Raw genomic sequence first — 14,207 nt, forward strand, 5'->3', positions numbered from 1 at the left:
AGTAGAGCTCAGCACTACTCTAAATATTGATCCGTTACCTTTGGAGCATTAGCTGCCACTTTTGCTGCCTCGGAATAGTTCCCTTGTGCGAACAGTGCGTTGAATTTCCGGGCAAAGAGTTCCTCGGCACCTGCCAGGTTGTTGCGAACAGCCATACGTAAAGCTAGGTCAGGATTCTGCAGCACATTCGTGATATAAGGAATAATATTCTCTTCTTCCACACACACTGAGAGCACCTGAATAAGTCATCAAGGAAGTTTAAAGTTAGTTCAAATATAAGAAGCAAGCCGAGGGGTCAGCTAACCCCTAAAAGGAAAGCTATGGCATATACAGAAAGCTTTTTGATAATCTGCCCCAAGAAGAAGAGAATATTCTAGTTCTGTCCTCAACAGCAGGGCAGTGTTTAGGTCACTGACTGCCACGACAAAATTACCAAAGTGATACAACCAGAATCTGAGTTGTAGAAGAAACCAGAAGCCAGACAAGCTGCACTCCTGTTCAACTATCCGATCCTACCACATTCCTCATTATATTATTCTGTCTTGTGAATATCGGAAAACCTTTAGACATGAACGTGAACAGTGTAGTGTATCACTAAGGCTCAGCGGGATTAGCTAAAAAAGGTGGTTTCCAGGCCAGACTTCCTTACCTGTCCCTTTCTGTTTACTCCAATAATTCCCGCCGTTGCTTCGTGCTGCGCAGTAACAAATATGGTCTCTCCACTGATTCTGTTCATGTAGATACAGGTGCCAGTTTCCAGGTCATACAAGTGGATATAGCCATATTTTGTTATGAGAAACACCACATCATGCTTGTCACTGATCTGCAAAACACGAATAGATTAATTAAATTTGGTACTGGATAAAATGAGTAACTGCTTTTAAGAGTCAGCAGTTAGCTGTGCCACTTCAGGACAACTAGAAGTGCTCGTCTATTTTTACTTAATACTTGAGTACTATCAAAACAGAACTATGTTTTAAGAGCTTCACAGTTAAATACATATGGATATTTCTTCCACAAATAAAAACAAGCTGCTTCAGTCTCTACTTTAACACTACTGAAGCAGGAACAGAAGTCACACCAGTTTAGTGCCAAGCCCAGGTCAATATATTGACCACCTGGCTTCCAGTGCCCCTTTGCAGTCACATCCACCAAGAGATGCCACAGACTTGTTCTCGTGTTCTGGTTTGCGGTTGTCGTACCTGCATGGCAACAGGAAAGTCGTTTTGTGCTTCAGGAGGAAAGAAGACATCCACTGCTTTCTTTGGGAACGGCTGATTCCCAGTCGGTGGTGTGCCAACTTCAATGATATGCAGCTGTGCAACAGATAAGATTAGTCTGCTGGTACTTGTGTTTAATTTATGTAACAATAGATTCAACAATGAAGATACAGCAATTCTTTTGCTGCAAAGATAAACTAAGTCAGTCTTCCTAAATGTTTTCACTGGCTAAAGGTGTGGCATACAGTGTTCATGTACCATAGATGAGGGAGATGCTTGAGCATGATCTGTAGTTACCCCAGGTACTTAGACATTTAAGGCTTCTCCTAGGCCGCTTTATATGTACCCTTTCAAGTTGGTTAGCATTCTACAGACAGTTCTGAAGATGTTTCTCAGAATCCAGCTTTGGTTTTACTTTTAGCTGCCACAAAGTAACTCACATTAACTCCAGTGTTAATATTAGACCACTAGTTAGCATTGTAACACTAGTGGTTTTTGTTTTTCATTCAATAATTTGGAAATAAATTAAGCCTGATACCGAGGATCAGCAAAGACAGACTACAATAGCTTTTCCCTTAAGCTTAGCCTAGGAAGCTGAGTGTCACGTGTTTCAAGGAGCTAATTAGACTCATCATGACATGCCACCTTACTTCATGACACAAAACAGACCCTTGCTGCATCAAGTAGTCCCTGCTACGAAGCTCTGTATGCACAAGCTTCCACACACATTAGACATATAGCATCCAGATTGACACATAGAACTTCGCTTTTTTTCCCTAAAGGCGACTTGGTGCATTAAACCCCTTGATCTCCTGGAAGCTGATAACCAAGGCGAGTCACTAAAAGTTACAACACGTTTAGAACCAAGTCTTACCTTACCCCCAGCTTGCCCTCTTACTGCAAAACAGAAGAGAGTGGATTCTTCAGCATTTCCCTCCATCTTGAACTGTGCGAAGCTCGCTGCGTGTCCCTCGATTGGCTGTGACACTTTTCTATCGACAGAATATAGCTGCATTGCTCCCACAACACGATTTTGCTAGACAAGACAGAACAAGAGTCAGAAACAGCTACTTGGCTAGTAATTTCATTTAAGTTAGTGTTGGTAAATGCATTGTCATATCAAGCCAAAGTACCATGCCATGCTTTCTCTTGCAAAAGCATCATTTCACACTTGTACTAGTGTTCATACCATTACTGTAGATTTGCAGTTACTCTTAAGTTTCATATTTGAAGATCAAGACAAGCATTTACACTCTAAACAATGTTTTCAGGAAAGAAAAACATATCAGTCCTGCTCCTATAGAAGAAGGAAAGGAGTCAAGCTCTGGGATTTTCACGGCAGGCTCCGGAGTACCTGTGCAGATATGCCAGTCAGCAGCAGCCACTTCTGCTTGGCATCCGTGCGGTAGTTGATGATCTGGCAGCCAGCAAGACTAGAATGGCGATCAAACATTTTCACAGGCTGGGACTCCCCCTCCATGCTCCAGTGGTAGACGGCATTATCCGTTACAAGGGCAACGGTATTCAGAGAGATCCACTTCCAGAAGGTGACATCATCTGTCATTGTGTGAGCCTTCATTTTGCTCTTCATTTCAATGTTAAATATTTGAAGCGTTTTTCCAGCTAGAGAACACAACGTTGTTAGCCAGGTTGCAGTTTTCACTTGTTACTTCAAGCACTAGACATTAAACCCTCATGACTTCAAGAAAATGCTGTTACATACTGTTAGTATCTTCAGTGATCAGCTATTACTTTTAACCAGACCACACTCCTAGGGCTAGTTTTACCAATTTGCCACTACTGAGCCATCAAACAGATGTGGAACACAACTTGCTAGGAGCCAAGAGCTTCAGCTACATGAAAGAGTTGTACAATACTTCATGTACACCAAAACGAGGTTACAACAATGCTGAGTCTCTTGAAAGTTGTGGGGAGAGCTATGCTAGGGTCATGAAAAACTATTTCCACATCTGTTTTAAGTATAAAACAAGCAAAACATGGAATGGTCAAGTTGGCAGAGGGCTCAGTAACCAAAACCCTTGGGCTGCACTAATGAGATACACAGAGCTACTGGCTGCAAAACAGACTAACAGAAACTGCACAAGGAAAGGAATCTAGTGACCAACACAAGCTCTAGAAGATAGGAGGAAAAACTCTCCGAATTACACAGACTGGCCCACACATACATCCTGAACAGCCACCTGCAGTCATTTGTACCAGAGTCTTAACAATCCCGTGGCATATAAGAAATTATTTCTTCCTGGTGAGAAGGAAGGTTCTGACCAACTTCTGCTCGTTTTAGGAGACAGCTATTGAAGCACATGCTAGCATAGCCCAGGAGGAATATTAAAGATCACGTGAAACTAGGTGCAAGTCAGAACACCTGTTACAGTTCCTAACTGTAACTCAGCTTGCTGAAGTCACGATGCCATGTGGGCAAGTGCCTTCACTCACCAAGCACTGGTTTAATCAGAAGCCACCGTTAGTTCAGCTATTGACATAAGATGCAGGTTCAGGAGTTTCTCCCACCCTCGGAGCAGACTGTCTACGGCAGCGTTACTCAGGCTACAGACCAGCAGTTTGTTTCCATCTCTAGTGCAGTTGGAGCTTTAGAGCCAAGGGACATGGCATTCAAGTAGCAGGTGTCCTACATGCTATGTAAGGCATATTAAGGGGCAAAATCTAGACCTAAAGGGGTCAGTCCTGTTTATAAAAAGCATAATATCAAGATCGTGATAGCTTAAGTACACTTCAAGTTCTTGGGTGGATTCATTTTCTGAATCTTAAGGATTCCCTTGTTTGGGAGGGCACAAAAAAACCTCAGAATTTTAGGCTTTCGGTTGCTTAACACCACTGTTCAGCCATGTACACTGTAGATCTGAGCTATTTGGTTCTGCTTTCTCTTTTCATAAGACAGGACAGAAACTAGTACAGTCAATCGAAATAACTCACCATCTGCACACATAAGAAAGCATTAAAGTTGTGACAAAATAGTAGCACAGTATTAAAGTCAAACTTAAATTACATTGAACACATATAAATCTTTCCATTAGCATTATATGCATTTATACGGTGACATTATTTGAGATTCTTGGGCCTCTTGGGAAAGAGATTAACATTTCTGGAGAGTCCAGAGGAATGCATGCTCTCTGTATCACCAGAGATACCAAGTTAGCTGACCTTGTGCTTTATCCGCTCCACAGGTCTTCCCTGCATAGTTTTACTTCTCTTATCGCTGACTGATACAATAAATATGCACAAACTGGTGCACCAGCCTCTTCCAGCAAGGCCAGACTGAGGCCTTCAGCAATATTTACCCTCCTCCCCAGTCTTAGTTTTCCTCTCTGTAAAGAGAGGCTTAGTTAATAGACCTCATACACTTAAGAGATCAGGTCTCACTTCCCCCTGAGGTGATTCCAGACTTCAAGATGCTTCTGGAACCTCTAGCCTGAGCTCTCCCTCCAGTTCTCACAGCTCAGAAGCTGTAAGCATTCTTACTGAAGCAAAAAACTCATCCTAATGATCAGCAAATAGAGGGAAGCCTTAACTGAAACTTACAGCCCAGCTACCTTCAGAAGAACTGAAACACACATAAAACTTAAGTTCCCATTAAGCTGTGGAAGTTTGGTGAGGGATCAACCCACATAAATTGCCTGAGAAACTTAAGTCAGTCAAACAGAAAGCTCTCCATCCACTTCAAACATTTCTTTATCAAGACTTCATACCTTTTAATGCAATGACTTTACTGGCAGGGTTCATGATAGCACTGTCTGCTGAAATCGGTCGTCGAATAGGGTTGCTGGGATCATTCATGTCAATGATCACCACTTGAGCTTGTTCTCCTACTTTCTCTCTTATGCAGATGAATTTGTCAGACTCCATTGTCAGAGTGCTGAACCCGATGTTCGCTGGGTTGATTCCCAGATTTTGGAGCTGGAAGGGGAAAAAAAACGGTTTAGCATTGTTACTATCTTAGTATAGTCACAAACAGCTTTCTGTGAAAGTCACAAGAGATAACTAGGCTTCACATATCTTTGTGACAATATAACCATACTACCCAATAACATCATGTCACACAAGTTCTTGTCCAACTCCATTTCAGCCCAGCAGGCTTTCTGAAGAAGCCCTGCAGCATTCAAGCACTTGGTATCTCATCTTCAAGGTCCATTTACAACCTATGGCTTTGAGAACTCAGCTTTTGAACCCCTCACATGGCTTAAGGCACACTGAACTTGCCTTCTCCAGCAGCTGTGATGGAGCTGTGGCTTCAGGGCTCACTCTCGCCAGCTTTGCTTCCACTCATTCTATCGAGCTTGGCAGCTATCACTGTTTCAAGCTTAACATCACACGTGAAGCGTCTGAGCTTTATCTTTATCCCTGTAGAGTTAAAAAAAGCTACCTGTCTAGCAATCAGCCTAGTCCTGTCCAGCACCAAGGCTGCACAGCACCCAGGAGGCAGAGCTAACAAATATGAGATGGACACTATTGCAGTAATCAGAAATGGGTCATCCACAGACAGAAGAACCTGATAAACCACCTCCTTTTCTGTTGAGCCAGTCCGCTTCTGTAAACCTTTGCACGCTTAGCTTTAAACATGGCTTGCAACTAAACACAGTTTAGTTACAATATCACTTAACTGTGTTTGCAACAGGCTAGTATATTAGGTTGTCAGTAGCAAAACAAAGTTTATTCCATTTTTAACAGTGGAAATACAGAATGGTTAGTTGACCCCACATACAGATACACAGTGGATACCCCTTAAAGACTCAAGATCAGTTTTCTACTGCTCGAGGAGTTATCACTCCTAATACTTCAGCCATTTTCTTTCTGGGACACTGTTTAAACTTCAAGGCCAAGGTCCCCCAAGAAGGGTGAGACCTTCAAAGCCATTTGAGTACTATTGTACTCGTTTGAAGCAAAACACCAAGCTCTTATCAGGCGTGCTCTGTGTGAGCTCCGAGACAACCACGCCCCAGCTGCTCCGTTCCTGCCTCCTCACGGTTTCTGATAAACAGGGTGTTTTACTACACTTCCCTTTGCTCAGACTCTCAGCACATGCAGGGAACAAGTAACATCTAAGCTGTGGCACACCAAGTTAGCAGAACCAGCCTCCCAAGAGACACTTCAATGGATGATCTACATCCTCCCTTTCACACCTCTCTTTGGGTAGTGCACCCCAGGTACACCTGGTATTTCCACATGGGCTGGGCTGAACGCAACCCCGGCACACCCCTGCACACAGACAAGGTTTAAAGTTGTAAGAGTTTCATCTGGTAGAGCTGGAGAGACTTACAAGGATGTGGCATTTCTTTTTGCTAGGGTTGCAAGCTTAACAAGTGCAAAGCCATTTATCAAGCAACCAGTTTCCTTGTTAATTTGGTAGAGGAGGGTAGTTCCAGAGTGCCAAGTACTCCGCCTGGCAGTAAATCACAGCACTATACTCCAACGTTGTCAACAGAACAAACCGAAGCAGCAAGTCCTAGCAGATGGCAGACCTCTCAGGGAGGTCTAGACATAACCACAGTATCAAAGTTGCTTAGATATGGCAAGACTTAATCATCTTAATCATGATCTAACTGCCATCTGCTAGGTGTCATGTCTGAGATAGCCAACCCTAGTTATCAGCAGAAGATGCAGTCCTTTTTAAACTTAAGTCCACTTCCAAAGGTTAGATATGTCTTTGAAAAGATTTAGATTAGCAGTGGAGCTCTAAAGCCTGGAGAAGCTTTCTGATGGAGGTATGAGCATCAGTGAGGTCTTTAAGTACACAAGCTCTTTTTGCCAACATTTCATCTTTTAATCTCAACAGACCCAAGTCTGCTTCAAGCACCAAGGCAGGACATTGATTCTGACCATGACAGTCTCTGGCTTTGATCACACAAGTGTCACCAGCCAAGAATGCCACTTGCTTTGCTCAGCTGCCAAGGCCGATGGTAACTTCTGTTGGCTGTACTCAGACCCGATGCACAGAACTCTGAAGAGTACAGATCCGTCCCTGTACTATAGGTTATTTCCTTCCCCCAGGAGGCTAAAGTTCAGGTGAGCGAGGCAGGAGTGTCTGTAAAGCTGAGCAAAGTAAACAGAGACTAAGATTGCTATTAGAGGACATGACAGCAGGTATTTATTCGGAGGCTTTTATTATGAAAATGTCAATACTATTTTATGTGCACACTCCTAAATTTACACTACAACTAAAGGAGTACAGAGGCTTACAGCAGATTTTTCTACCCCTTCTCTTACCATAGAGGAAAAAAACCCAAACATTTAATATTGCACATTTAAGGTCCACTACCTTTCACCAGTTCAGGAAGAAGTTTAAAGGCTTGGCAAAAAAAGAAGGAATAAGATACTCCTGCATTATACTATGAAAACCACTTCCTTGCCTTTCAAGCAGATACGAAAGCAGAACTTGCTAGCTGTGCTTGGGCAACCCATTTACAGTTCAAGTTATTTTACACCAGCACTTGTTGGTAAGTTCAGTTATACCAGTCTCCTGAAAGCATGTTGAAAAGAAAGCGTTCTGCGAAATAGCTGCTCCATTAGAGTGGAACCATGAAAGCAGCCGCCAGAGACAGCAGCAACTCTGTTCAAAGACGTTGCCTTGAAGGATTCATTTAATTCGAGGTTGGATACTTCAGTCAATTGCAGGCTGTACTGAACCATCAAATTCTATGTCAACATTTACCTGAGAGGTGAATCATTATAACGTGGTAAGTAGAAGTCTGATTACTAAAATTATTTTTGACTGGAAGATAATTCAAGTACATCCCTGGTAACTTACCCAGAAAAGCTGTTGTATTACACGCATGTTTGACATCAAACTGAATGGTAAAACTGCTGACAAGAGTCTCTTTGTTGACCCCTTCCTGGAACACTCGCTTTCGTGTGACATTTTGCTTAGCTGTCAAATAATTTCTCCTTGCCTATGAGGAAGGGCGCAGAACTGCTGAGCGCGCATTTCACCTCGACAGGATATAACCACTGTTCTTGAAGCCACTAGCAGCTGCTCAGTCTCTGTCCAGAGACTCCTTATCTACACGCGGCAAGAAATCACGTAGCTGGGAAATGCCAGCGAACAGAAATATTCCCAGTCCTTGGAGAAGCGCAGAGCTCCTTGAAGTGCAGCGAGTCACGTCAGCTCCATTGCAAGGCCTTGCTTTACTGGGCTTCGACCAAACAAGGCAGGCACCAGGCTATATTTCAGCCATTCTTTAATTCCATACGTGAAACTTAAACACAAAACTGACGCCACACAAAGTATTTATATCTGTGCCAATCTGTTAGAGCTACTGCCTGCAGTTCTGTAACACCGGAGTCCCAGGGCCAGTCACCAGCTCCAAAGTGCTTCATGTTTACCAGTGCAAGGTAAGAGTTACAGCTTGTGACAGGCTAGGAAGTTGTGTTTTCAACAGATAAGAGACCTCTACGATGTTCAAGAGCTCTGTTTCTATATCCTTCCTATTTTCTGCCTCACCCTCCATAGGCTGAGGTAGCCGTCCAGTCTCAGCAGCCACAGCCACACTGAGTGATTGTTACAGGTCAGGCTAGACCATACTTGCCAAAACTTGAGCTCAGAACCACTGGCTGCCCCTACGTATCTTTGGTTAAATCACCAGAGCCCCAGCACGAAGTGCTAATGAGCATGGCCACCAAGACTTGAGTACCTGCTGTGAGGGACGCCAAAAGAAACAGCTTATCAACCGCTTAACTAATTGTTCCTATCCAATTAGTTGACACACACACACACACTCCTCTATTCACTTCAATTCTTCGCAGCATCCTTTGTTACAGCTTTTCCCTCTGTACGAATGCTCCGAGCTGTCTAGTTTTAGGAATTCGGACCCGCTAAGCAGCGGAGGACAGGCAGCCCACCAAAACATCAGGAGGCACAGCAGTCCTGTGGCCCCTGCCCTAAAATATCAACAAAGGACTTAACTGCTTCAAACTAATGCTGTTATAGCAGAGATTTAGTGGTTTAGGTTATATTAAACTGTCTCGCTAGCAGCACAATCCATGGAAACGTTTTGGTTTTTGTCATTGATAGTGAAGTAGCAAATTTCTAAGTTGTATTCTATGATGCCTTGGCTGTCCAGTTTTATTCTGTTCGCTCTGTGGCACAGCTCGTTATGATTCTGAGGCCACCCAAGCACCACCACACCAGAACAGCAGAGCTGCCACTCAGGTTTCTTCCATCAGTGACCAATAGATACCAGAACCCTTTTCCTCATTTAGAAGGGTGGTTCTGTCTCAGCATAACTGCACAGCATGAGCTGATGGTTTTCTGTACTGTCTAGACAAGTCTACAGAATAACTTCCTTTTAAAAAATATATATTTAGGTTCAGAAGAGTATTTATTAATGCCTTAAGTCACACCAGTACAGAGGTGTGCCTGATGCAACTTCTGTTTTTACATATTTCAGGGTAGTGTGGTGAAATTAAACGGCAATCACAGTTCACCACCTGCTAATTCGTCTGGTTGCTTCTTATTCATCAGAAACCCATCACCTCAGAAAAGCTCCACGCACCTGCAAGCGCTCGTTTTACTTTCACCCTCAAGTACACCAAGGCATCAACTTATGGAATCCCTAAAACCTGGACAGGAGCAGCCAGAATTGCAATTATTCAACATATTGAACTCTGACCTCCCACTACTTGCCCAGTAGACTGTTTCCTCATGGCTACTTAGAAAGAAAGAAGAAGCACTATAAAGTTTTATAACACAAGTCCGGTAATTTTGATAGCACAGGAATCAAGTTTCTCCTTGAAAACTCCCAAGAAAAAGCTTCTCCACAGCGCGATGCCGACGTTCGTTTGTGGCAAGGCAGACATCTACAACAGACAACGCACAGATAACAGCCGACGTATCTGCAGCTACTGAGATTTCAGAGCAATGCAATGGGACACAAACAAGACCTGAAGCCTCACTGCACGTTTTGTTAAGACTTCACTCAGTAACCACCCAGAAAGCTTGCTTAGTCCTCGTCAGCTAACTGCTTCCCAGACCTTACAGGCCCAGACTAGATCTTCAGGCCAAATTACGGGTACAAACCCACTGTACTATGTACCCAAGAGACAAGACAGTGAGCAGCACACAGCACAGGGCTGCTGGAGCCTGTAACTCCTCACTCCCATGTCACCAGCCATGATGCTGACACAAAGATAACACCCGTGTGCCTTGGACAGCGCAACGCAGCACAGTGGGGCTGAAACTGGAGAGCGGGACAACCTTTGTCCAGTTACTCGACCATTTTCTGACCTGCAGCAGTGGACTCATAGGGAACTAGTGTCATACTACATGTAGTGCTGACTGCCAGTCTTCTCATTATAAGCAACTTTCAATAGTAGACTTGCAAGAACTTTCCCATTCATAACCACCACCTGCCTTTTGATGAACACAGCTGCCGTTGAACACTTTGGCCAAGCAGCAACTACAAACCTGCAAGTGTTGTGCAACACCTGTATGACGAGTTTCCCCGGACAATGTAGGTCAGGCACAGTTCAAGAAATTGTATTCTTGAGTCCCTGAGGACATCCTATGAATAGCCTGGAATACACTAAAAGAGTTCTGGACCAATATCAATGTTTCCTCTCTCAAGATTTACTCCAACAGCAAGTCAGAAGTTTCAGCATGAAAACAGCACCTCCAAGATTTCAAGTTCCTCTGAATTTTTTCAATGAAAGGCAATGAGGAAGTTCAGTAGATACAGCAAACTGAAGCGTTACAGGCAAGAGACACGTGCACGTAGGCTCAGAAGGCTGGACACCCAGTCTTATGAAAGACCAGCTTGTATATGCAGTTGTAAAACATCCTGGGTAAGCCAGGGCTCTACATTAAGCAGGAATAGGTGAAAAAAAAAATAGAAGAAAAAAAAGAAAAGCACAAAGACAGATAAAAGAGACTTCGGTCAGAACAGTCATGTTCCACAGTAGTGCTGGCCTGAAACCTGTCAACACTTCTAGAGTGAAGCTGATGAGTTTCCTTACGTAACAGTACTTGTGTCATTAGAGACCTGTAGTGGGTCACATGCAGTGTTTGTATCTTAAATAATGTATCATAGATGCATTTCCACAATACTCTGTTAAGTGCTGGGCTACCCATAGGGATGAGTTTCACCTGCGTACACAGACCCTTCTCAACACCTGGCTCCAGCCTACACCATTACCAGCGAGAACTCTCGACCGGAGCTTCAGCTCTGAGCAACTCAGGAGATTCTTCAGCCAGTGCCGCCCACTAAAGCAGAGTTTAGTGCAACACCTAAGCTACAAGTTCTGGCCTTGTTTTAAACTGATACTGAAGTAGAATTATCCAATGCTCAACAGTTAACAAGCTAGCTAGAACACAATCATGGCAGCATTTTTTTTAAAATCTAAAAATAACATTATGGATGGTGGTAACTTACAGGACAAAAATAAGTATTTTGCAATTGTTCCTTTGACAAGGTGTCTAGAAATCAAACTCTTTCCATTTGCGTTAGAAAAGAATCACCACAAACCATACAAACCCATCACTATGTTAGTGCCCACCATTCCCAATGAGCACAAACCGCATCCAGACCCTGACATCCCGGGGAAGCGGGGCTGTGGGTGGGCTGATAGAAGCCAGGAGACCCTGCCTAGCTACGTCAATATAACCCCTATTATACTAGTTCTCCTCAAGAAACACTCCTCAGCAGTGAAGCCAAACTTAATACAATTGCAGCTACAGCAACTCTAGAGAAGCTTAGCTCGTAGTACTTCGCCCCATAGACTCCTCGGATAGAAGTGCACATTGCACAACTACGTTACTCCTTCCAGACCCCTCCCTGTGTTCCAGCTTCGCCAAGAGACACTGGACTTGCACGTTTATTTACTTGAGAAGGTAACCTTGCATTCCTGCAGCAGAGCTATTTGAGAATTTGTTACTAGTGGCTTTAGAATGTCACCTTAAAACAAAAACCTAAAAGCCATCACTTGGAAATAAACCATCTGGTGATGGTTTAATGACACCCAAACCTAGGATTTGGCAGAGACCGGGCACCAGGCAGAGCTGGCACCCTGCGCCTGCACTGCCACGGCTGCACCGCAGGGCAGCCCGCAGTCACTTCTACCTTTCACTGCAATATGTGGGTTTTTTTTCTTTCCAGAAGATGACATTACAAGTCAGGACGTCAATAAAGCCATTTAATATGCCCTTACGATTTCAAGAAGCCCTAGCTTCATTGAAGAAAATATAAAAAATTAAGCGATACACAGAGACAACGTGGGCTCCCCGGTGATTTCCCGCTGCCCCCTGCAGCAGCGGGTTTCCCCCCTCGGGACCACCCGCACTCTCCCCTCCCACCGCCGCACCGCCCAGCAGGTGCTGCCGCGGGCCCGGCGCCAGCGGCGCCCACAGCCCCGGGACGAGCCGCCCGCAGCCCCCGGAGCGAGAAAACCACGGGGGGAGGACGGGACGGGCGCAGGATGCCCGGCGGCCGCGCCTCGGCCCCTCGCCGCCTCCCCGGGACACGCGGCCCCGCAGCGCCCCGGCCCTTCCCCGCGGGAGGACGGGAAGGTGCCCTTCGGGCGCGGCGGGAACAGACAGCGGCCAGGCCCGCGGGAGGGAGGGAGGGAGGCCGCCCCGCCGCCGAGGAGCGCAGGCCGCCTCACAGCGCTCGGGGAGGGCCCGCGGACAAGCCCGGGGCCCCACACCCATCACCAGTCCCGGGCGGCTTCCCCGGCTGAGGGAGCGGCCCGCCCGCCCGCCCCAGCACCCGCTCCCCCGGCCCGGCCCCTCCGCGCCCACCTGGAGATGCTCCTGGAAGCGGATCGGCAGGATCTGGGCCATGGCGGCGGCAGCGGGCTGGGGCTCCAGTCCGAGGCCGGACCAGAGTCGCACCTCAGCGGGGTCCGGGCGGCGCGGGGCAGCGGGACCGCAATGGCGGAACGGGCCAGCGAGCAGGGAGAGCCGCGGCGATCCGGAAGCTGCCCCCACCGGCGGAAGGATACCGCCGCGGAAGGAAGAGGCCTGCTCTCACCTGCCGGGACCCGCCTTAACTGCGCCGGCCGGGCGGAAGGATCCCGGCGAGCGGCGTGACTCACCCGCCGCGGGACCAATAGGAGCAGCGGACGGATCCGCCACCGGAAGGGACTATTTGGCGCTTCACCACCCCTCCCCTCCCCGACCTTTTTTTTTGCCACATCATGCGACCGAGGTGCGGCTCCGTCACTTCCGCTCCGCGCTCGCCGCCGCGGCGGGTCACGTGCCGGGACCGGAGCGGCCGGACAAGGTGACTCGCCCGGGGCTGGGGGCGGTTGCCATGGAGACCGGGGTGGTTGCTATGGAGACGGGCGGCGGCTGAAGGCCCCGGGGCCTCCCCGGTCACCGCCAACCCCGGGCAGCCCCGCCCGCCCCCGCTCCGGTTCTGCCCGCGGTGTTTCCACCATCCCGGGTGTCAGGCTCGCTGTTCTGCTGCTGCACAGCACCCTAATGGGTAGAGGGTGTGCTTTTCCTAATTAATCCTAATTAAAACCAGAAAACAAAATGGGGAAGGACCGTAAATGACGGGGTGTGAGTGAGCATCACCAGAGCTGCAGGCTGGAACTCCAGGGACGGGCCGCTTCCCATGTCACTCTGTTAATAAGTACAGTAACATATTGAAACTTCAAATCTCCTCCTGCTGTCCATTAACTCACAATGTAACTCCAGCCCTTGCAAACAGGTGACACTTCACACTTTTTACCCGAGAACTGCAGCTTCCAAGGGCTTTACGGAGAGGAACACACGGGGACCCCTGCGGACCCAACCACGGCTTCTGTATCTGTCTTTATTTTGCGATCTCACAGTTATTGCCTTGTAGCATTTTGTATTAAATTCATCACTTCAAAACCTCTGAGGAGCCCTGGAACTCAAAGGGAAGAAACCTCCCTTGCTAATAAAAGTTTAAAAGCACAGAGCTCTGCCAACAGATGCACAGCCCCAGGCAAGCGTGGTGCAGATGTCACTTGACTTGCAAGTGGCTATGACAT

At 46.5% G+C, this 14,207-nt stretch overlaps 1 protein-coding gene across 2 annotated transcripts in view; it reads right to left on the bottom strand.

The window, feature by feature from the left end:
- Positions 1–13,224, bottom strand: part of CLTC (clathrin heavy chain) — a 30,829-nt gene extending 17,605 nt beyond the window's left edge. For both annotated transcript variants that reach the window (XM_065036271.1, XM_065036270.1), the window contains exons 1-7: positions 12,985–13,224; positions 4,946–5,153; positions 2,575–2,843; positions 2,095–2,256; positions 1,203–1,316; positions 650–823; positions 39–236 (exon numbers count right to left, since the gene is read on the bottom strand). In XM_065036271.1, coding sequence (XP_064892343.1) covers positions 39–236; positions 650–823; positions 1,203–1,316; positions 2,095–2,256; positions 2,575–2,843; positions 4,946–5,153; positions 12,985–13,026 — 1,167 coding nt within the window. In that variant the 5' untranslated portion in view covers positions 13,027–13,224. The remainder of the gene's footprint in view (positions 1–38; positions 237–649; positions 824–1,202; positions 1,317–2,094; positions 2,257–2,574; positions 2,844–4,945; positions 5,154–12,984) is intronic.
- Between the last annotated feature and the right edge of the window lie 983 nt (positions 13,225–14,207).

Source organism: Columba livia, chromosome 20 (genome assembly GCF_036013475.1).
Source record: "Columba livia isolate bColLiv1 breed racing homer chromosome 20, bColLiv1.pat.W.v2, whole genome shotgun sequence".
Classification (NCBI taxonomy): domain Eukaryota; kingdom Metazoa; phylum Chordata; class Aves; order Columbiformes; family Columbidae; genus Columba; species Columba livia.